The sequence below is a fragment of the Vitis riparia genome, chromosome 6 (genome assembly GCF_004353265.1).
Source record: "Vitis riparia cultivar Riparia Gloire de Montpellier isolate 1030 chromosome 6, EGFV_Vit.rip_1.0, whole genome shotgun sequence".
Classification (NCBI taxonomy): domain Eukaryota; kingdom Viridiplantae; phylum Streptophyta; class Magnoliopsida; order Vitales; family Vitaceae; genus Vitis; species Vitis riparia.
The window spans coordinates 5,132,429-5,157,098 of record NC_048436.1 but is presented as its reverse complement, the minus strand read 5'-3'; the positions used below and the strand labels follow the sequence as shown (position 1 = coordinate 5,157,098).

Sequence of the window (24,670 nt, the reverse complement as noted above, 5' to 3'; positions counted from 1 at the left end):
CAAATTATTATTTATCTTAATTATCTTTTCAAAACATAATATTTTTATAATTTAATAAATAATTGTTATATTATGGACACAAATTCCATAAACTTTAAAGATTTTAGGAAAATTAGTTCTTGTACATGGATTTAGAGGTAGGTTTGACGGGTGAAGGCTACATGTGATTAGGGGTGCAACTTAGCTAACTAACCCAAACCAACTTGAGCTCAATATGATGTTTAGGCAAGCTTGGACAAACATTTTCAATACTTGGGTTGGCTCGATTTAGGTTTTCTCAACCTAAATTCATGGTTGGATTCGAGTTAAAGTTCAAACAATCTAAGTCTAACTCAAATCTGATTTGATGTTTTTATAATATTTATAATGCATCTTATCGTTTAAAACAATATTCATTTTCTTTTTCTAATTTGAAAAGAAAAATCATAATTTATTATATTATATGTTTTTCAATTTTTCTAAATATATATACATATAAATTTATGTTTATTCTTTTATCACTATCTTAAGATTTTGTCCTTTTTGTTATTTAAGATTTCTTATAAATACATTAAAAAAGTTTTTTTTATAAATATATTTTGAATTATGCAACTCAACCAACACGAGTTTAACTTGATCAACTTGGGTCAATCCAACTTGAACAATCCGAATTCAACTCGAGTTTTAAAAAATAAGATTGAGTTGAGTTTGGGTTGAGTACCTCAAGTTAGAGTTCAAGTTGGTTGAGTTTGGGTTATTTATTTCTAATTCTGGTTGGATTTGGATTAATCATCAATTCGACCAATTTTCCCAAATTACAACCTAACATGTCATAGAAGATGTGTTAGAGTGCATGACACATATTACAATCTCAAATTCTATAAATTTAAACTTTTAGAAAAATTGATTGATCAACAATAATTTATTTTATTTTAGTTATTATTTTTCGTAAGTCTATTTCCGTAATTATTTATCTTTTATTCCAAATTAATATTATGTATTCTATGATGTATAATATAATAAATACAAATCATACTTCTATTTATTAAAAGACATCATAAACTATCAACATAATTATGTAATTTTAAAATAACAAACTTTAATATTTTAATTACATGTGTCACATCTTAAATATGTAAATATTAGATCAAGTTAAAAAAATATTATCATATTGTTTTAATAAATCATGATTATAAATTTATAAATTTAATAAACGAAATTTAGTTTTTACGGAGCCAAATCCTAAAATTTCCGAAATCGGCCCGGTCCGGCCAGGCCCAGCCCAGCCCAGCCCCTTACAAACTTCAATCAGCGCAATGTTATGCTGGGTCACTGTTGGGAGTGGAGCAGACGGGAGCAGACTAAGCAGAGGCGATGCCGAGCGAAGAAGCTTCAGCCGAAACGGCGCCGCAGGAGAACGTAGAGGCCTTGCTTGAAGTACAAGAAACGCCTATATGCTTATTTCTATTATCGGTTCTCGCTTCTTCTTAGTTCTTACTCTAACTCTGTTAGGGCTTCACTTCCATTTTTGTTCCAATATTGCAGATGATTTCTTCTTCTTGTTATAATTGTGGAATTTATTTCATGATTTTTTTAATTTTTTTTAATCATTACTGAAGAATTGAAATAGTCTGATACTTTTGAGGATTATTTGATGAAGTCAGTTATGGCAAAGAAAATTTTGCTGCCTTGATTTTACGGAAACATGATATGGATGAGAATTTCCGGAAAAAATAAAAAGAACATTGAGTAAATGATATGGAAATTGTAGATGAAACACGAGTATTTTGATTCCTTTCCACGGCTTATCATGAATGGGAAATGGATTGGTAGATTTGAAATTCTATATGACATTTATGGGGAGGATAATCAAACATTGGTGAAATATCTCGATATCAATACCGATATTAATACTGATAAATTACGGAGATTTCAATGAAAATATCAGAAATGTCATGAATATTTTCATCATTGGATGGTGATGTTGAACTTGTAATTTCTATATCTATTGAATCTGTTTTAGCCATGTATTTCATAACTGGTTCTGCATTTCTTCAACATAGCAAGTATGGTGGCGTTACTCAGTCCGCAAATTGTAATTATGTTATTTTATTCATTTATTTATTCATTTTTTTAATAACATTGCAATGATTGCTTCATACACGACATTCATGTTGCTGCCTTCATCGATTTTTCATTTACAAGCTTTATTTTCTCAACATGCTATGGTTTGAAATATAAAAAGTACGATTTCAATCCTTAGTTTATTGATTTTATGCAGTAAGAATAGGATGAAAAAAAAAAAAAAGAAGAATCTTCTTTTGCGTCTTGAAGATTATCAACATTTAGGGATCCAATTTTGTTGAAGGAATCATCATCTTCATATCACAATGCAAATATGTCCATTTTCCCCTCAAAGTCTGATTGCATCTAGTGGTCATCGGCAATATAACTGTTGCTTTAGCTGTAGAATGAGGAGAAGGGGATGAAGGATGGCCGAAAAGAAAAAAGATTCTTGGAAAATCACACCAAGATCCCTTGGAAATTGCCACGGAGATTTTAAGAAATCACACTAAGTAGAAAGGAAATTGCACATTCAAAGATGCTTGGAAGCTAATAAAAACTCTAAACTCTCAATAATTCTAATAATATATTTTAATGACTACATATGTATATATAGTTTCATATAACTCTTTTGCACCTATCAAATAAAAAAAAAACTTCTTTTTCCTAATAGAATAAGACTATCTTTCTTAGTAGAAATATGATTATTTTTCCCAATCAAGTTAAAACAAATAGACATTTGACAAAAGAATAAGTAAATTACTAAAACCAATCATAATAAAGAGACTCCAAATAAAACCATAGACTGCTAGGTAGGCCCATACCAAAAATATGGAACCATTAAACCACCCTTGCTGAAATATTCTATCATCTTCTTTTGTAAGTTTTCACAGGGTGGCACATTATTTCAGTGAGGCAGAATGATTTGATTTAAGTTGGAAATATCACAAGAAGAAGGGGAAGGCAAGATGGAATGTGGTATGAAGAAATGAGACAAAAGACACAATTTTATTTGCAAAAGGATATGGCCCTAGATATAGGTGAATGGTGAAAAAAACCTGTATGTCCTTCTCTAAGTGTTTGGGATTCAGGGCTTTGTGAGGTGGATTGGGTGGAGTTGAGTGATGTTTAACAAGGTCGATAATTTTGAGGTTAGTGGTCTAGTTGTTAGGCTTAATGCTAGCCTGCTAGCATTTTGGATTTTTTGGAGGGTAGGAGTGTTACATCTTTGGGCAAAAAATTGATGAAAAATATGATAGAAAAACAAATTTTATACATTAGATTGTTTCTTATCTAAGTTCAGGTTGTAGATGTCGTTTCTTGTTAGCATCTCTAATCATCATTCTCATCAAGCTTGTTATAAAGCATTTGATTCCTTTTTTTAATGATTATTTGTAAGAGAAGTTTGCCCATGTTTATTATCTATACAATGGTGAGGTTGAGGTTCAAAATGATTCAAAGGGACTTTGTGTGGGTAGATGGTGACTTGGACAAAAATTCTCATCCAGTGACTAGGTTGCAGTATATTAAGATAAAAGCATAGGTGACTTGGATGGGGAAAAGCACTACTTGGCAAGTGGAGCCTGAGACTCGCAACCAAGAGATAATCCTTGTGGAAACGAGTTATAGTAGGAAAGTTTAGGAAAGAGAAAGAGGGATGGTGTTTGAGGAATCTGTGGGGTGGCTATGGGATGGGGGTGTGGAAGGCAATTAGAAACGGGTAGAATGATGTTAAAAGTTTCATCTTATTGTTAAGAATAGCAAAAGGGTAAAATTTTGGAAAGATAGATGGTGTTGTGATATGACATTGGAAGATGCTTTCCTAGCTTCATTTTCTATAGCCATCACCTAGGATGATTGGGTAGTAGATGTGTGGGAGCAGTCTAGGAGGGGAGTCGATGAAGTCCCTACTTTTCAAGACAATTCAATGATTGGGAACTTAAGGGAGTGGGGGCCTTTTTAGGGAATTTGCACACAATCTTAATTAGAAGCAACAAGGAGGATAGAATGAGTAGGAAGAAAACCAAGAGTAGCAACTTCTTAGTCAAATCTCTCTATGCTTCCTTGGCTAGGGGTGGAAGATGACCTTTTCCTATTTAGAATCCTTGGATGCCAATGAAAGTTTTTTTTTTTTTTTTCATAGGAAATCATTTGAGGAAAGATTTTGACAATTGTTTGGCTCAAAAGAAGGGGATGGTTTATGCCGAATGAATGTAACATGTGTAAATGTGATGAAGAATCAACTGATCATGTACTCCTTCATTGTGTTAAAGCAAGAATGTTCTGACTGTTGACTTGTTCTCTGTTTGGTATGACATGGATGCACTCTATAGTTAGAGAGAATCTTCTAAGCTGGCATAGTTCATTTGTAGAGGAAAAACGAAAGAAAGCTTGGAGGGCTACTTCCTTATGCTTATTTTAGACTCTGTGGAAAGAAAGACATAGGAGGTTATTTTAAAAATGCTAAATTAGATCAAATAATTAAATATTCTCTTGTAACTATTTTTTTTGGAATAGGTTAAGAGTGTGCATAGATTGTCACTCAATTCCATGATAGGCTTTGTGGATTGGTTAAGCACCAAGTAAGGAGTGGGAGCTTGTTTTTTGTTTTATCTTTCCTTGGATAACCTTTTTTGTCACATATCGTATACATCATCTGTACCTTGGTGTGCCCTTTCTAAGGCATTGTCAATATACTCTTTTATTGCCTATAAAAATGGAATAGGGGGCTTGGTTTTTCAAAGTCTATTACTTAAACAATAGAGCCTTGGGAAGTGGTGTTGGAGGTTTGCTAGTTAGTGGAACAATTTATGGAGAAACGTCATCTTAGAGAAGTTTGAGGCGGCAAAGGGTTGGTGTTCTAGTGTTGGTAGAGACAAACTTGGGGTGTGTTTTTTGGAAAACAATAAGAGAGGTTAGGAGGTGCTTCAAACTAGGACTTCCTTGGCAGTGGGATATGGGAGGAGAGTTAGTTTCTGGCATGATGTGTATTGTGATGGTTCTTAGTTGAGTGCCTCCTTTCTTGAGCTATTTAGCATAGTTAATTCCAAGGAGGTTTTGGGGGATCAAAGCATTAGAATCCTCATTTTGTGGGGTTTTTCAATGATTAAGAGTCGGAAAGGGTGGATATGATGATGAAAGGGTGGGCCTTAGTGAATTGGTACTATTTGTGCAAGGGTGAGAAAGAGTTAGTCAACCACATCTTGATTCATTGTAGTCTAGCTTGCACTCTGTGGCATCTCCTGTGCTCTTTCTTTGGTCTTTCTTGGAATCCCCCTCGGTTGGTTAAAGAGGTTTCATTAGGGTGGCATGGAGGTTGGGAAAAATGCAGGAAGGTTTGGAGAATGACTCCTTTTTTCTTGTTTTGGATTATATGGGGTGAAGAAATTGTTGAATGTCCAAAGAGTCTTTTCTTTGTTCTCTTTTCTTATGGTCTAAGTAGTCTTTGGACAAAAATCCTTTGTCTTTATCGGGTTTCATTGACTGTTTGAGTATTTACTAAGCTTTAAGTGATTTAAGTTTCTCAATTTGGCCTCTTTTGTTACACTCCCAATGCACATGGGTTGCACTCCCATTTGTTAGGCACCGCTTCTTACAAACACTCTCTTGCATATAACCAAAAAAAAAAAAAAAAGGTGATTGATTATATAGATGAAGTGAAGCATTGTGATCTATACTTGATAATGTCTCATGAACTAATACTTTTCTTTATTCTTTCTTAGTTTTCTTATGAGATTTCTTTGTTCTAGTCTTTTCTTATCTTTCTCGGTTTCAATATCACACTTCTCAATTATTTAAGAAAATGTGGTTCCCTTCTTTTTTCGAGACACACTCTCCATAAATCCACTTCTTGGAGGTTTCAGGAATTCCTCATGATGGGAAGTTTATTTATTCATCTGTTGAAAAATATCTCCCATAATATATCACAATTTTTTCCTAGTTTACAAAATTATGGAACAAATATTTTCTCCCTCAAATTTCACTCTTCCCACTGGGTGTGGATGAAATGCCAGAATTTCTTTTGCCAAGACCAACTTTCTTTTTGGCCTTCTTCCTATTGGACCATGTTGACTTGCAGCAATATCTTTGTTGCACTTGCACATGATCAAACTATATCATCCCACTTTCCGTTAGCTTGCCCTTGGTACACAATGAAACCAGCTCTTTGATTTGCACCTTGCCATTAAATTTTACTATTTTCTCATTTTTGCTCCTATTTTTATTACATTCACCTTCCATATTTATTCTTGCTCACCCAAATTCCACTAACTTGTGTCACAAAAGCTAGAGGCACATTGCCCCTTGACTGCAAGCTCCCCATTGGGACCAACACATTGGGGCATGTGCTTGCATGGCAGATTGATTCAATGTGTATCTGCTTGATTAATTAAATCCATTATGATTTTCTTCTTCTGGTATGCTTATGGTGACTGTTTTCTTCTATGTAGCAACCTCTCTGTCGTTGAGGGATGATTTGATCTTTAGCTCAGTTACATGTCTTTAGTGACATTTATTGGTTCACATTATTTATTAGTTAATTGATTTGTATTTCATTTCTTTTACAGGCTGCTAGATATGATGACATTGATGATGTTAAACTCATAGCTTATGCTGGAGTTTCTCTTGATTCTAAGGATTCACAAGGGAGAACAGGTTATAATTTGTAATATGTCCTTGATATTCCAAATACTGTGACTTGTTCTTTGATTATTAATCATGGTCAATGATCTTTTATTTTCCTGAAAATTCTGTTCATACCATATTTCTGTTTCTTTTGTTGGTTTTCTCTGCTATTTACTTATGATTCGTAAATCATTCTCTAGAAAGTTTGAATCAATGAGTTTGTTGTCTGGGAAAAAGTAATGCAGGTAGAACATATGTTGAATGTCACATTCATGATGTCACTGTGTAACTTGTAAATGGTGTCTGCACTGCCCTCCCTCTTGTGCATCAAATTTATTTTGGGCCCTTCTCTAAGAGAGTTCAACCTCATTAGGTTCAGGCAGCAAGGGATTGAGGTGGGGATGATGAAGTTCCCAGTTCAATCCATGTAGCAACTTTAAAAAAATAAAAGCTCTTATATATATATATAGAAAGAGAGAGAGAGAGTCCACTTCCATTAGTTTGAAGTTAGAGATCTAATCCTTGCCATTCAAAGACCAAAATTTTAAGTCATCATCAAATTCTTTTACGAAAAATGGTTTTTTGTTCAAGGGGAGATTTTCTGGAAACTAAACCTAGAGAATTCTCACATGATTGCAGAATACAGTTAATAATATGATTTATACACAAACATGTATGGAATTAACAGAAAATATTAGGGCTGCAACTTGTACATGTTAGTTGGGTTGGTTGGAAGGAAGCTGACACAAGCCCAACCCAACCTGACTTCAGGTTGCTGATTTTCAACCCAAGCTCAAATTGGTGGGTTTGAGTGAATCTTTGGGTTTCTTGGGATTAATAGGTAATTGATTATTTTTTAAAATTTATGTACATTGCATTGGTTATAACATCAAACAAGTTTTAGAAAGTAAATTTCTAAATTTATCTATCATGTTAAAATGGGGGTACATGATGCTTTAAAAAAAAATATCTTAATGCACATTATATGATTTAAGCCTTTTTACTTGATTAAATAAATATGATGCTATAATAGATTCTGAATGTGTGTTCAGATTTTCTTTTCATAATCTTTTCCACAAATGCTCCCAAATCTGCCAAGTAATGGGTTGAGTTGGGAATTCCTTTGAAATTTGTACTCCGGTTAAATGTTAACACCTTTTCTGTGATGATCAATAAAATTTGTGTTCATATTATCAAAAATTTCAATTTCACTTCTTGCTTTACTTTCATCTTTGTCTAACTGGTTAAACTGATACTTGCAGCACTTCACATGGCTGCAGCTAATGGACATCTTGATGTTGTGGAGTTTCTTATCAGTAGTGGAGTGGTAAGCAAGCCATCTTACAAAAATTACTTGTCATCTTACATGTTTATATGTTTCAACTTGCTAATACTAGTTTAATGGTAAACCTTTTTTCTTGATGCCCTTCATTCACAACTTTAATCACATTATAATTTATCCACAACCTGTTCTTTTCATGCCTTGTTCTATGATTGAATATGAGACAATGATTACAGATTCATCCTTTGCTTTGTTTCCTTCTCTCTTTGTCCTTTGGGTGCTTATGGACACTTTATAGCATGTGAAGTACCCATTGTAGACATGACATAAGGTGACAAAGATTTGGGCATGCAATACGTGTCGGACATGCCTATCCTCACCTTAAGGATTTAAGGCTTTAGGAAGTGAAGGAAAAGTCTGCTGCTTGAAGAAAGTCTATGTAGGGGTGTGTCCAGAAGCAAATGTTACCATAAGGATTCAAGGCTTTAGGAAAAGGAAAAGTGTTGCTTGAAGAAAGCATGTGTTTAGGCATCTGTGTGTGTCTGCATCTGTGTCATTTCTCTCTTTTCTTCTTTTCCTCTTCTTCTATCCTAACAAACAATTCTAATCTTGATCTTCACCATAATCCTGACCACCACAATCATGGTACCCACCAAATTAAAAATTTGATTCCACCATATCCACTAAGCTTCTCATTGCCTCTGAAAGAATCCTGTCAATCTATGAAGTTTACCTAAATAAAATTCTCTCTTCCTGAAAAGGACAAAGAAAAGAAGGGAGACAACTAGATGATGATGATGATGATAACGTAATAGTGCTATCAAATTGAAATTGGAGAGTTCTAATTACCAAATGATGCAATGATACTGTTACAAGCAAAGCCTTTCCTCTAATACACAGGATGTGGCTCAAGTCCCACAGCAAATTGAAAACTTAAAAACTCTTCTTGCGACTTCTTTGAAATTTCCAAGTAATTATTTCGGCGATGGTACCCATATGGTTTGTCCGGCACTCCCCTCAAAGCACTGGGCACCACAGTACTCACTTGATTTCCTCTCTCCTTGTGGAAGGATTCTCATATAATCCATAGTCATGAGAAGCATTGTTCTCAATATAATACATCTCTTTGACTGCTTTTCACTTCTTTGATGATATCCAGAACATCATACTAGTATTGGCAGTTGGATTATGCTTATCATCTCTTAAAATTCAATGGATAATAGAAAGAATCCAAGTCCTTTTTGCCTCAAGATAAACCCTCACAGCTAAGCTCATGACAAGTAATTAGCTCAATCCAACTTCAGTTATCTATATCATCCCAAGTTTCCAAATACCTTCAGAATAGGAGTTGTGAACCATCTTGACATCACTTGGTTGTAATTATTTAACCCTCTAATAAAACACAAATATGAAATATTTGGATATTCAAAACTACTAAAGCATGCTTTACATATGAACCTGGGCAACACCATACTAGAAATGTCAAAATATAGATTATGCACCAAAAACTACACAGGAGTGAATAATCACTAAAAAAGCACCAGAATTTTGTAACAAATCTTGAGTTAGACTTATTACATAATGACAAAGCTGGACAGTCTGAAAGAGAGTTTGTACCAAAAAACTTGGTGAAACAATACAAACCACCAAACTGATTTTGAGGGGCATTGTCAATACCAAACCTGACGTTACCAATCTTTGGGAGAAAATAAGTAATGAAAGACATGATAAAACATCACCTAGTAGCTTAAACCTGGGCCTGCTGAGGGGCTGTCCAACACCAAACCAGGCACTACCAATCTCTGAAAGAAATTACATAAACAAAAGGCATGATGAAACATCACCTTGTTGCTTAATCTTGACCCTTACCAATCTGATTTTGAGGCCTTTCTCATTGCCAAACCCAACACCACAATCTTAACAAGGAAACACAAACTCAAAAGACCTGATAAAATATCACCCTTTGAGCGTTCTCAATGCTAAACCTGACTATCTTTGAATGAAGACACAGTCTCCAACTCTGACTACAATTACATTTTTTGATAGGCAACTCTGACTACAATTACCTACTAAGCACTTCCAAATCTAATATATCATATGAGAATTCCTTAAAGATGATTTCAAACCTTTGAAGAACATTGCATATGATAGAAACATTGCATATGATGGGGTTCTGAAGCCACTACACCTCTTCCCACAACATTGACTTAGCACTAGTCATATATTCAGTCATCATATTGAATATCAGATGAATTCTATTAGCCCATGTGAGAGGGAGGCCTGTTTGAACAATGTTGATTCTGCACTTTTCACACCCTCGATCATGATCTTTGGTGTTAGATGAGCTTTTCTTAATGTATACTGAGAGAGAGAGAGGGAGGGGGCAGGGGGTTGGGGTGTTGGAAGAGAGAGAACAAGGGGAGAGAGAGGATAAGGATGGGGCAGGGAGACGTTCCCACAATTTCATTCAGTACTATTTACAACCTCAATCATCATCTTGAGGGTCAGAGGAGTTTTATTGGTGTATATTTTGAGAGAGGGAGAGGGAGAGAGAGAGAGAGAGAGTGAGGCATGTTCCACCATGTTGATTCAGCCCTATTCATGCCCTCAATCATCATCTTGAATTTGAGATGAGTTTTATTGGTCTATGTTGAGAGAAGGGGGGAGGGGGAGAGAGAGGCTTGCTCCCACAATGTTGATTCAACACTGTTCATACTCTCAATCATCATCTTCAACATAGGGGGAGAGAGAGAGAGAGGCTTGCTCCCATGATGTTGATTCAGCACTGTTCATACCTTCAATCATCATCTCGGATATCACATAAATTCTGAATTTCTTCATATCCTATGTCTTTTGAGCAAGTATCACAATCAGTTAAGTTCATGGCCCAAACTAGTATTTGGGTTCAGAGTAGTTGTACATAAATTCTGAATTTCGTGTCCTATATCTTCTGAGCAGATTGCAATTAGTGGAGTTTAAACATTTTGTTCTCTCTGCCTCACAGGTTTTAAGCTCTATTTTTCTCCAATTTCGACTAGTGTACCTTTGATGGTTAAATTCCTTATTCTCTGTACATTTTCTTGAGCTTCAAGCATCTTTCAATTTTTTTTGTCATTATTTACAATTTTATGAAGGCAGAGAAATTGTTTTATTCTGTCTTTTGAATTTCGCTCTTTTGATCCTTGCTGTTCATAAAAATAATTATCCTTTGTTAAAAATTTCTAAGTTTCCGGGGGCATTTATGTAAGCAGGATCTTAATGCTTCTAATGTGGAGAAGAATACACCACTTCATTGGGCTTGCTTAAATGGGCATATTGAGGTAATAATTTATTTTGTCTAAGCATGATAGTCACTTATAATTTTATATATATATATATATGTCAGCCTTTTGGATTAAGCATTGCTCTCTTTTTCATTTAATTTTTTTTTTCAGGTTGTTAAAAATCTGATTCTTGCTGGAGCAAATGTAACTGCACTAAATAGGTGTGCTGTCTATGATCTTATATGTTGTTTATTTATTTTCCTTATATGGAAATTATTGGTATGAAGACATGTTTTATTTCTCATATAAATCATTGTGGCATTGGATGATATTCAGCCATGAGAGGACTCCAATGGATGAAGCAGTGAGTAGGGGAAAGATGGATGTTATTGACGCAATTAATGCAGCTGTGGCACAAGTTGAACTTACTGGCATTGGGGTTTCTGAAACTGTTGAAAATTTTGGTGAGCGAATTCTCGCCGTTCCTAGTGAGCCGTGACAGCTCTTTCTTTCATGGTTAACTACCCACTTTGAGTAAATATACTGTCTTGGTGGAGTTGGGGGTCTCATCGCTCTATTGTGTTTACTAATGGTTTTGACATGTTGAGAACTATGAAAGGAGTTTTGGATGGCTTATGAGCTTGAGGTCCGCTTTCCATGTCATGAACTTTAGGTGTTCCTTAGGAAGTTACTAAGAAGCAGTTTGATAATGATTTTAGGAACCGTTTTTATCCTTTTTAACACTTAAAAATTTGTATCATTTTAACTGTTAGAAAGACTAGAAGCGTTTTCTAGAATCATCTAAGTCACATTTTCCTGATTTTTAACTTGTTATGTTTAAAAATGTTACATGCCTTAGAAGTTAGAAGTTACAAATTAAAATATAAAAAAAAAATACAAACCCGAACATTTATAGAGTTTGAAAGAATGAGATTTTATTTAGGTTGAGATTATTTCATTCTTAAAATATTCAATAATTGAAATTAAGTGGGAACCCAATGTAATGAATATTACAAAATTTTAAAAAAAGTTAGAAAAATTGTATATTCAAGGTTGAAGACCAAAGCTTTCCGTATGGAGGAAGGCAAGATGTAAACCACCCGCTTCATTCAATGTGGATGCCAAATTCGTTTCTGGTTTGGTGAGTAGGGATGATAATGAAGCTCTCCTCTTTGGGCTATATATTGTTCTTTACTTTTTAGCTTAAGAAATTTATAAAGTCATTTTAGTGATCTTGGGTGAAAGCTATGTTGGATCTTATGGTTTTAAGGTTGCTTTCACACTACTTATTCGTTGGGGTGTAGTCAATATGAAAGTTTCTACGTTTGGTGGTAATTGTAATTTAGAGTCTATCATGAAAGCAAATCCCTTTTTCCATTTGCTATTTTAGGCCAATTACAATCTATATAAATAAAATAGTTTGGGTACAAATCAATGAAAAAGTTAAATACAAAGAAAGCCGGTAAAACTTATTACTTAATGATTTAAATTGCTTTTAAATTAAATTATATTTAAATTATTGACTTAAAACTTATTATTTAATTCTTATTTTAAGTATTATAATTGTTCAATAAAATTAACTTAAAACTGATTCAAAGTCATCAAATTGACATATTTATTCTAATAAATTATAATGAGGGTTAAAAAAAAAGGTGGAGTAATAATAAAGATGGTAAGATAGTAAAAGAGATTTTGGAGGTAATTAGGATAAATAAGGGTAAAAATGTAAAATAAAAATATATACTTAAAAATAAGTTGATTATTTTTACTTAAAGTTATTTTTTACCTTAATTCATACCATTTTAATTTACTTTATGATTTAAATTAAATTATTAAGTTACTACAAATATAAAACAAAGTCATGTACTTACCAAATTTCTTCAAACCTTCTCTCCTCCACCGCTATATATATATATAATAAATTTAGTAAAATCTAAATCATTAAATGAAAGTATTAAAAAAAACATTTATAATATTAACAAATATTTTTTATTATTTATATATATTTTTTTCCATTTTCGCTCCAGCTCCCAAGTCTTTGTAATAGTTAGAACGGTTCCTTTTTATGCAGCTTCTTGCAATTGGCCTATTTTAAGCTTGCATTGTGTAAATAATAATTAATTTGGTGTACCATTTCCATGTATAACTTGATTTTAGAAAGAGTATATGAGATCTTGATTACAAGGATTATTATCAACTCAAATCTATGATCAAACTCTAATATCACTGGTTAAATTTCAAATTTCTATCATTATGTTTTGTTCTAGGAAAATATTAAAGAAAAATTATTAAAAAATAAATTTCTCTGGTTTTATTATGAAATATATATATATATATATATATATATATAGATATATATATATTAAAAAATTATACACAATCATATTCTTTATGTAACCTCTCGTTATTCTCATTATTTACTTTTGCACCTATTCTTCACAATCATTGGTTTCAATCTATCTCACATTACTCACTCAAATATTGTATCTCCCATCTCTACCTTGATTATACACAATCATATTCGCTATATATTCTCTTGTTATTTTCTTTATTCTCTATTACACCTATTTTTCGTAATCAATGTTTTCAAAATTGAACCAGTCATTAAACTAAAAAAGTTATTGATTTACAGTTCACTGGTCAGATCGACAATCGAACTACGGTTGAACCAACCATCGAATTGGTGACGTCATAAATATATATTTTATATATTATTTAATTAAAAAATAATAAATAATAATAAATAAAATATGGAAATGATTCAATTTTAAATGCAATAAATAAATCAACAAAAATTTCAATATGCAATAAATAAAAAAAGATAACAGATTTTAATCAACCAAAAATTATAAATCAACAAAAAATTAAAACATAAAATATAAAAATATTAAATATTAAAGTTCAAAAATAAAACTTAAGTTTTAAACTAATAAATGGATTTGAGCCATAGCTAACAGCTAATAGCCCCAAAATAATGGATTTGAGCCACAAAAATTATTAGTAATATTTAATAAACTCATAGCTAACAACCACAAAAAAATGGATTTGTTGCAAGGAGAGTGGTTGGGTGGGGAGCTGAAGTAAGGAGAGGGGTGGGGGGAGGGGAATTAAAAAGGGTTGAATCGTTCGATTTGAAGGGAATTGATCGGTTCGTCTGGTTCGTTAGTTTAACCGTTGGTTCACCCAGTTTGATGTCGGTTCAACTCATTAGACCGATCGACGATTGGATTAGCCAATCCGGTTCGATTTTAAAATAGTATAAAAAAATTAATTTATGAACTTTTTTTATTTTCTCTATATTTCCTTTAAAAATTCAATAATTAAACATATAGTAAGAGTTGGTGTATTGAGTAGTAATTATGAAGGCAAGACTTGAATCGCTAAATCCATATTATTATGATGGGAGCCAAAAGAATACTAAAAGGAGCAGTGGGGAGAGGACAAGTGCATTTATTTAAGTCGAGAATGTTACAAATTGCAGTTGAGGGGAGGCATATTTAAGAACATGTGTACCATCTTGTTGTTGAGTTGGTAAACAAGAATATGGGTCCATAATTACCCTTGGGTGAGACTGAAATCTTTAAGTACATTTTCAGTCATTACGTCTCAAGACTGAAACCATTTTCTCTTGAGCTTTGTCTGGGCCAGGCGTTGGTGGAGCCCTTCTTGTCACTTCTAATGCTCACACTCCTCTCTCAACAACCCAAATTTCTTTTTTTAAAATAAAGGTTTGATTGATTTCCCATTAAGACTTGCATTATCTTCTCTTTAGAGTAATCCCACCATAAATAAAGCTCTCTTTTAATGACCTCCGTAGAATTCGTAGAGATGATGTGCGATGAGGAATTTACTAGTGGTGGCCATTTGTGACCACCATAAAATGTCTACTCAAATCTTTTCCTCTATGTAAATATGGAACTTAAGAAAGAGTTTCAAATAAGGCCTAAATATAACTCTATCTCAGCTAGGCTCATATCACCCCTACCACTTTGGGATGATCATGAGAAACCCCTTGGTGTACAAGTGATAGAAAAATTACCCACTTGGAATTTCTGAATAGTAATAGAACTTCAATGAACAAAAATGGACAATTGAAGAAACTAAAGGACTAGAACCAACAAGCTTGAAAAGGAAGAAAACCAAACCAATATATAAATAAACCCTTATGATCATATCCTTCAATTATAGTACTTTATTGTTGATGGTGGAAAAAGTTCAAGGTTCTTTTCCATGGGAGGGGAGGGAGGGAGGGAGGGAGGCTAGCTATGACCTCCTCAACAAAATATGAATTGGGGGTAGGGGTCTCATGAGGTCTCTAGCCTTTTGAAGCCTAGCCGTACATTGTGATTCTTCATTAAAGAAGAGGTTCATGATTCCACTCATACAACGCAAGAAAAGGAACCCATCTCATTATCACTAGCTACCAAACTCACTACATAAATTAATTCATTGGGGTGGTCTCTAGCTCCTATATATATATATATATATATATAGAAGAAATGGGTTTTTTTTAGGGGGATGGGATGGGATGGGTAAGAAAAGAAGAAGAGAAAAAGTGTAGGGTGGGCAATAAAATTGAGGAAAAAAATGGTAGAGAAAAATGATATTGGAATCCATGTGATGGTTGATAAGACCCCAATACCAGTTTTGATAAAGAAGATGAAATCCCACAGATTATGAAGGCACTGAAAGGCGCAGGTTTTCCTTTAACCATCAAAATCATCCTTTACCAATTATCCTTTTCATGGGTCATCATCAACATCTATCTCACTCAGAATCCTTTGGGATTAAACTCCAAGGACCACCCACTCCTTTTCTCTTTTATCGTTTTGCTGAATAAGAATCAACTACCCACAGTCCCATTGGAATATTATTTTATCAAAATTAAATTCAAAGAAATGCTGCACTACCCCTAGAATCCTTCCCTAAAGCCTTCACCTTTACCCATTCTATCTCTTAGTGTGTACTAAAGATCCATCCGCATGCAACCAAAAATTACTAGGTGTTGGCGTATGCATAGATGCAGTGGAATTTGATTCATGGTGGAGCTTCCACACACAAAGTTGAGATATCATTTGACCCATGGAAATGTTTCCCAAATGATTCTCAAAAATTAATTTTTGAAAACACTTCTCTAAAATAGAAAACAATATATTCATACTCAAGAACTTATCTACTCTTTAGAATATGTTTTCTACACAAATCCTCCAAAACTTCAACAAACATACTTTCCAAGTTTAAAAAACTATTTTCTATTTCTATTTCCTTAAAAAATGAAACTGTTTTCAAGAAGCTTTGAGCAAAAAACAATTTTTAAAAACGAAATGAATTAAAAGACAATTTTTAAAGAACAAATAGTTGTTTTCACCCGTTTTTAAAAACAATAAAAAAACATGAAAAATAAAAACAAGTTTCAAAACATGACCACACCACCAATTTCCATGGCAAGATAACAAAACACATCAAATGCTATTCTAAAATGACATTTAAGTAAATGAGAGGAGATCCGCCCCATGCAACAAAAATAAACTCAACTCCGATGGCAGTCATCCTGTGTTTGATACATCTCATTTGTTGCAGCTTGCAATGGAAAGATGACAATTCCCATGGGAAATCCCTGAACATCCAAGTTGAAATATCCTCACATGCAATATCATGATGTTCTAAGTATAGCCCTCCATTTCAAGATGCATACAAAACCAGTGGGTTATGAATTATCATCATTCAGCCTCACAAGGCCTACCATTAACAAGAGAACTGCGAGAGAAGCTTAAAACACAAGGAATGTATGCACATCTACTCATCCATCATTCATTGCTTACACGTTACCCAAAACAATCAGAACATCAGCAAAACCATGTATCAAAATTAGCATAATCATATTGTTGCTACCTGTAAGATTATGATATGAAGATAAAATCTCATTTCTTCCACTAGTATCAGCACCATTTAGATTTTCACTGCATCATATATCCACAGTAGGCAAATTCCTACTGGGATGTGAGACATGATCCACAGTATTACTAAGTAAGCTGGTCAAACAAGCCCTCTAGCAGCTATGGAACACTCAGATTTTCCTCCAGTTTGATAGTGATTCCCTAGCAACTTTCCCAGCCTTATTCCACAACCAAAGCAAGATATTTAACACTGATATAATCATCACAATGGTGCATAGTAGTTCAACCAGTACAAAGACAAGAAGAACAACTAAAGGAAAAAAAAGCATATCTTAGAAAGGGAGTCAACCAAATTTTACTTATAAACAGTGACTAAAATTGCAAAGTTTCAATCTGACCAAGGATACACAAGTGGGAACACAACTAGGCACATAATCTTTGATTCACTACTTTCAAATAGCATCCACAATCTAATGGGCTACCTAGGATGGCTATAAATCCAACAATGTGGCATAAAATATGATAGAAAATATTCCCAGAGATCAGACATAATATCAGATATTATAGAACCATGACTAGTATCATAGCAAAAATATATGCCCGAATCGCATTACAGAAGTGATTCCAAGAATTAATACTGCACATTACTCAAGAGTGAAAACCTGCATGCAGATAAAAAGGTCTACAATATCATATCATATGGAGGTTTTTCTTTAATTTTCAAAATAACACAAAGAACATTACAACTTTTGACAGCAGAAGTCAACAAGCACCTCTTGTTATGGACATTATGCCATGATCCTAAAACTGATCAGTGAACAAACAGAACCAGCTAGCTCCAAACCCACCATTTTTTATTTGGTATATTGCATAGATCACAATTTTTGTCAATAAATCATTAGATGCACGATTGATCAACATAGAGAAATTAGAATTATGTATGGGCATCTATAATGATCCATACTAGTTTTAATTATGCTTTCAAGGTGAAGTTCATGCTACATACAATCATGTGTTGCAGTTCATACTTTAATAAGATTTGGCATACTCACACCAAATGGACATTACAAACATACACTTGCGTGTGAAACTGAAACTGAATATTACAAATAATTTCAGAAACAATTAACCTAGTTCCAAACTTTAATAAACTTTGCATAGGCAACTAAAAAGGAAGAAATTCACTATGAACCTTAGACATGAGACTAAAGAGATGTAAAGTTAACATTGAAAGGGTAGAAAAAAGTGGTACTCTTATCTTGTTAGTGGAACCAACATGGGTTAATTTGTAGTCCTTTTGGTAGATTTCATACTGATGAGATCTCCTTTTCTTTTCTTAGGCAGTAAGCCTTGCCAACAACTCAAAGTTACCATTGTATTTGATAGAACGCAATACACATATCTATGTTGGTCATTCATATCTATGTTGGCAATACACATCTATGTTGATCACTAACTTCAGCAGTTAGTGAAATCTCGAGCTTTGGTTGTTTCAGCTAGCTTTTCTACCATGTAGTCATGCTGAAAACTAATAGGGAAGAATTGGCACTCTTCAAGATGTTGATCAGAAATCTTTTAACATTTAAAATCTTGGGAAAGATTGCTAGAATAAATCAACAAGGTTGCCTTCTCAAGTAGCATAAAGCATTCATTTTCTCCCCTCCAAAATCAAAGTCATGCAAACATAAAAATAAATCACTCATTAACATAACAAAGCCAACAGTACATATGGCAATGAACTCGGGCAGGGACACGTTAGTAACCAGATACAAATAATTATTCACTATGACATATTAAGGATAAACCTCAAGATGTTGATCAGTTGGCACATTTGCAATCTAGGAAAATGCTTTTTGCTAAACAAAATCAGTTCAATCCACTAAAGCACCCCTTCTTTAATAGTATAGCGCTTTCATTTTTATCGTTAACTCACATAAATGCATAAATAAAATCACTGATTAGCAAACTGAAGAATAAAAACCAATAATATAAAGGGGGAAAAACTCACCCAGATTCATGATAGCGACCAAATATATATCATAGCATATAGCATTATCAGAGGTAAACTTTCAAGCAAACAATATTTAAAAAAAGAAAAAGAAAAAAAGGGCTCATGTACTCATCATTTCACAGTCATAACCTCTGGATGCCAAATTGAAGTTGATCATTACCAAACCCCAAAAATAGAAATTGTTTAGCTTCTCTAACACTTTACCAACATTAGATTTGACCGATTAATGATGAGAAAGAAAGATTTACTGTGGTGTATTACACAAGTATCATGAAATACAGCTTGTTTTTTAGCAAAGTTTCTACCAGCCAACAGTTTTAACAATTAATTGATCCTAATGATGCTACAAGGACAGACAAGTGTGTCAGTTCCCGACAGAGAAATGAGGTCATTAATAAAAAAACTTCTAAAAACACCTAAAGTGAAAAATACTTATGGAGAGTCTGTAATATAAATGTCCAGCACGGCAAGAAAGGAAACAGTAGGACTGCCCTTATTTCATGGGTTAGAAACCCAGTCATCAAAGCAAAAAGCTATTAATTCATTCCCAGTCTTTACATCTACCAACCAGTTGACATTCTTTAGCAACATGCATAAAACAAACAACACCTAGTTAGCTAATCTGATATCTGAACCATAAATCATAAAACATACATCAGTAATAGAACCTGATTATTTCTGAAATACTCAGCTATAACAAAGAGATCAAGAAATTATGGGATCAGGCAAAGGATTAGTCAAGCAAGCATGCATCAGATAGATGATATCAATTTATTCAACTCACAGTAGTCAACAATTGCATGCGGGCTTAGAGCCAAAAATACAAGAGACATATTCCTGCAGCATTTCAAAGAATGATAAAGTAATAATAAAAGCCAAAAAAGCACCCCCAAGATCACATTGTGAATAAAGAAAACATCAAGATGATTTAAAAATAAATGCACAAGATATTCCATACAGTGCAGAGAACTTGGTCACCACCAAAGAATACCATACAGGGAACAAAATTAAGCACACAGCCACTCTCCAGCACAATGCCAAAGATGCATGTTAGCAAAAGACCAGACCATTAAAATCCAGGCGCAAGTACAGAAACAGCACATTGGATATCGGAAATGAGGGACAAAGGGTGAACGATTCAGTATGAATGTTTACCAAAACCAATGAAGGCCTGCTGCAAGGATTAAGAGATTGATGACATAAAGAGTTAGATACAAGCTTACTATTGAAATGTGAGGGCGGAAACATTTTCCATTCTAAGGCACCAGGAAAAGCAAGTGCATCATGTGTTCATGAATGCATGCAATTGCAAGGCTGCCCGCATTGCAAAAACGATATAAGCAGCAAAGGGAACTGAAAGGGACACCCATGTAATGATTTTTCTTCTTTAGCAATAATGATGTTGACATTACAACTACCATCCATGCTAAAGTCTAAAGCAGCACGATAATGATGAATTCCACACTAATTTCTAGTTTATAATGAACCAAACTAACCAAACTAACAAAAGAGGCCGAGAAGTGGAACTGGTGCAACACAGTGTTCATTTAGACCTATAAAGACATGATTAATGCAAAGGCAAGTTAGGGATCACACAACACTTTGTGAATGGGACGACTTTTAAAGGAAATACCATCAATAATAGACTCCAACACAGTAGTAAAACAGTGCTTGCAAGCAAGACAAAACTGTAACACCAAAAAGCTAAGACTCATACCAAAATGTCTCCTGATGATGAATAATACCTGCAACTGTAGATTTCACCTTTAACAAACAAAACCATAATGAACAAAAGAGAACCCAAAAAGAAGGATTAGAAAGAAAAGAAAAGAAAAGGCAGCAAATACAAAGTAGCAAACAGTGTTTTATTATGTCAAATTTTTCAGAAGCGACATACGTTTTAGACAAGAATTATTATAAACAGTAGTAAAATTTAGCTTCTTCGGCAAATGATCAATGATCCTCTCTGTGCAATGAGAAAGGCAAACAGAAACGATCAGGAACAAGAATATCATGAACCAAAAAGCCGAAGCAAATAGAGAGAGAGAGAGAGAGAGAAGGGAGAGAGATATATATGTTAACAAGATACAAGTCTACAAGAACAATTTACCGAAACCCTATCAATAATTAGTAGATAGAAGAGGAATTAGACTACAATGTCATTCCACCGAGAGCCTCTCTCCATCCATCCACCATCTTAGAACCCTGAAGAAAATTTCAATTTATTGCGTTACCATAGCTTGAACCTCCAAGCAGGCCTCCTCCCGAAGCCGCATAGACATCAGGAGGGTCGAGAATTGGGGAGGAAGTCCCCCCATTCCTAGCCCCACCACCGCCACCACTACCACTACCACCACCCAAATGCAGCTCTGAGATATTGGGAAACCCATCTCTTGTTTCCAACCCTTGATCGTATAGAAACCCTTTGAACACATGCCCACCAATCTTCACCACTGCCTGGTAAGCATATTCGTCTTCGCCATCATCCACCGCAGTCACTCTAACACACTTGAACACGGCCGGGGCTCGGACTTGCCCCGGCAATGCCTCTTTAAAACTCGCATCTGCAGACAACAACACCCATTTCAATTCACTGCATCACCAGCACGCCTGCAATCACATCAAATATAGAAGAAATGATGAAAATTCAGACCTTGATGACTCGAACTAGTATCAAAGCTTCTTGGAGGAGTTGTATTGGAAGTGGAAGTATGAGATGTTGTAGTAGTTTGTGAAGTGATGAGCCTAGGTTTCTTAGCACCGGAGGTGGACCCTGAAGAGCCTGCTCCGGGAGTGGCGGAGACCATGAGCTGTCGCTCTCGCCTCCTAGCGGCCGGAACCCATGTGCTCTTGACGTGAGTAGCGCAATCAAAACCACGGCTTTTGCAGCAAGTTCTGCACCGGCGATGACTGCAGTCTTTCTTGGCTTGATTTCCACAGTCCTGGCACGTCGTCCCACCCGCAGTTGTAGGACCCGAAGCGCCGACTCCACCAACGCCACAGCTGAGCAAATTGGAAGAGCTATTGTGATCGAGAATCATGGGTTTTTTGAGATAATTGGCGTGCTGGGTTTGCTGGTTTTGCCACAACTGTATTCCACCGCCTTTGCTTCGATGGCCTAGCATATCTGCTTCGTCGACGCCACCCATGCTCGACGGAGCGAGGCAAGGAGCGGCAGTGAGGAGGGGGATGACACCGACGCCGACCCCAACACCAAGAGCGGTGGCTGCATTCGAGCCATTGATGGCGTGAGGATCGGAGATGATGGGGTCGTGCTGGTTGTTGGGGTGGAAGGAGGAGGCCGGAGCGACGACGAAGACGTCGCGAAGACCCACCATGCCCATCTCATGTGGGAGGCCGTAATTGATCTGGCGAGTGGAGGAAGACCACATTCCACCGCCGCTGGCAGAGGAGGCGTTTCCAGCGGCGGCTGGGCCAGCATTGAATCCCAGAGAGAGGTCATCGGCGGCACGGCCGGTGGAAGAAGAAGCGACCCAGTCAGCAAAAGCGCCAGAATCTGAAGGCAGTCTCCTTGTAGTAGCCACAACTGCTGATTCTGATAACAAATCCAATCTTTATATACAATAATATCTACAAACAAGGAAAAAAGAGAGAGGGGAAAAAAACACTCAAAAATCTTGGGGAAAAAAATCTATCTATGTATCTATGTAAGGTTTTGTGTAAGTGGGGTCTCTGAAATTGTATCAGAAAGAGAGAGAGATTTGTAGTGTTGGGGGTGGTTTTTGTTGCTGTAGTCGGTTAGGTGAGTTTGTTCTCTATCTCTATCTCTCTCTACCTCTCTCTCCCTCTCTAAAAGAAAACCAAAGCAACGCAAAGCAAAGAGGGGGCAGCACAGCAGTGCTGAGACCACTGCTGCTGGAAGTCTGCTTCTGTAGATACTAGTAGTAATACTGTCACTTGGCTTTTCTGATACAAAAAGTTGGTATTGAAAGAGGAAAATAAAAATTTATACGAGTGAGAGTTGTGAGTTGGAGTTTCGCTTCAGAGCAGAAGGGGAAGAGAAAGCCGCAGCAGCTGCAGCAGACGCAGCTCAGAGATATAGATAGATAGAAGGTAGAAGTAAAAAAGAAACATAAAAATAAATACACATATGCAACAAACCGGCCCCCCCACCTCCAACCCCCTCTGAGCCCCTCTCTCCCCCTCTCTCCCCCTCTCCCTCTCTCTTTCTTCTGTTGTTATTTTGATTACCCACCTTTCTCTCTCATCATCATCATCATCATCTTCCTTCTTCTTCTGCTCTGAGCTTCTCTCTCTCTCTCCCTCTCCCTCTCTGGTCTCCTAGAAAGCGAAACTTGAGGTGGGTTCGTCTCCTCCTCTCATGTATTCTTCTCTTTCTCTTCTCTCTTCTCTCTTCTCTGACTCTCTCTCTCCAATAATCACACCAAGTAATAGTATATAGTAGTGAAGACTAAAGAGAGAAATTGGGGGCATAAAGACTTTTGTTCTCTAGTTTTTGTAAGATTATGGTGGCTCTCCCTAAAGTCACATGACACCTTTCATTCATTCATTCATTTCCCCCAACTCCTTTCCTTCCTTCTCTCTCTCTCTCTTTTTTAATTAATTTTTCATCTTTCTTTCCCTCCGTGGCTCCACTCGCTTCACGCCGCGTGTTCTTTCCCCGCCACCCAAGTTGCGGCCCTCCGCCGATCCGTAGCTTGCTTCCACGTTCTGCGCGTGCCATCCACGTGCTTTACCCCCCACATATTTAAAACCTTCTAATTTAGAAAAACGTGGATTTTTTCTCACCTTCGTTTAAAAAGGAAAAAACGTGGCACTTGATATCATAAGCTTGGTGCTGCAAGAGTGAAAAATTATATATTTAACAAATTTTTTAATAATTATTTTTTAAATTTTATCTTAATAACCTTATCGTTTGAAATGATAAGTGTTTTTCATAAATTTATATACATATAATATTTTGCAAAAACTATTACTATAAACATATTTTAAATTTATATTAAATATTAGATTTTTTTTACTGAATAAAAAATTATAATATTTTATTTTTTTATTAAGCTAAAAAACAATTTAATAATATCAATAAACATGTCCAAATGAATTTGTTAATTCCGTTAGATGTTTCTCTTTTATCCGTACACATCATAATTTATAGGATTGAAATTATTGAATCAAGTAGACAAACACCCTTTACAGATCCAAATAAACTCTCACATTAAATTGATGATCAATCCTAATACCATTTTGTAATAACGTGCACTCAATTATGTAGATATTGGACCCAAAAGAATCCTCAATTTTAAAACATATTTATAAAGTTCTTATTTAACCAAAAAAATAAACGCTAACTAAATTTTAAAACTCTTTTAATAAAAAAATTTTAATTAAAATCAATCTCAACCAAAATCTTTAAGATATTTTACATTATTTTCAAGAAATTAAATTAATATTTTAAGATTTTAAATAATTCAAAAATGTAATCTCTATGTGTGTGTGTTATGAGAATACGAATCATATATATTGAAATCTAATGACTTAAAATGGTATAGACACGTAGGACAAAGAAATA

At 35.0% G+C, this 24,670-nt stretch overlaps 2 protein-coding genes across 3 annotated transcripts; one reads left to right on the top strand and one right to left on the bottom strand.

Moving 5' to 3' along the window:
• The first annotated feature begins 1,319 nt into the window (after nucleotides 1-1,319).
• Nucleotides 1,320-12,031, top strand: LOC117917134 (ankyrin repeat-containing protein P16F5.05c). Of its 2 annotated transcripts, none has more exons than XM_034833368.1 (6): nucleotides 1,320-1,416; nucleotides 6,609-6,696; nucleotides 7,929-7,993; nucleotides 11,200-11,268; nucleotides 11,383-11,432; nucleotides 11,548-12,031. In XM_034833368.1, the coding sequence occupies exons 1-6, from the start codon at nucleotides 1,354-1,356 to the stop codon at nucleotides 11,708-11,710; spliced, it is 498 nt and encodes a 165-aa protein (XP_034689259.1). In that variant the 5' UTR covers nucleotides 1,320-1,353; the 3' UTR covers nucleotides 11,711-12,031. The 2 variants fall into 2 exon arrangements, with proteins under 2 accessions (XP_034689259.1, XP_034689258.1); XM_034833367.1 differs by having other exon boundaries at nucleotides 1,320-1,452.
• An 8,932-nt stretch (nucleotides 12,032-20,963) lies between these two features.
• LOC117916582 (protein LATERAL ROOT PRIMORDIUM 1) lies at nucleotides 20,964-23,246 on the bottom strand. The gene is made up of 2 exons (XM_034832693.1): nucleotides 21,773-23,246; nucleotides 20,964-21,683 (listed from the first exon to the last, which is right to left on the bottom strand). Exons 1-2 carry the CDS (start codon nucleotides 22,509-22,511, stop codon nucleotides 21,337-21,339), a joined length of 1,086 nt encoding a protein of 361 aa, XP_034688584.1. The 5' UTR covers nucleotides 22,512-23,246; the 3' UTR covers nucleotides 20,964-21,336.
• Nucleotides 23,247-24,670: the final 1,424 nt, after the last annotated feature.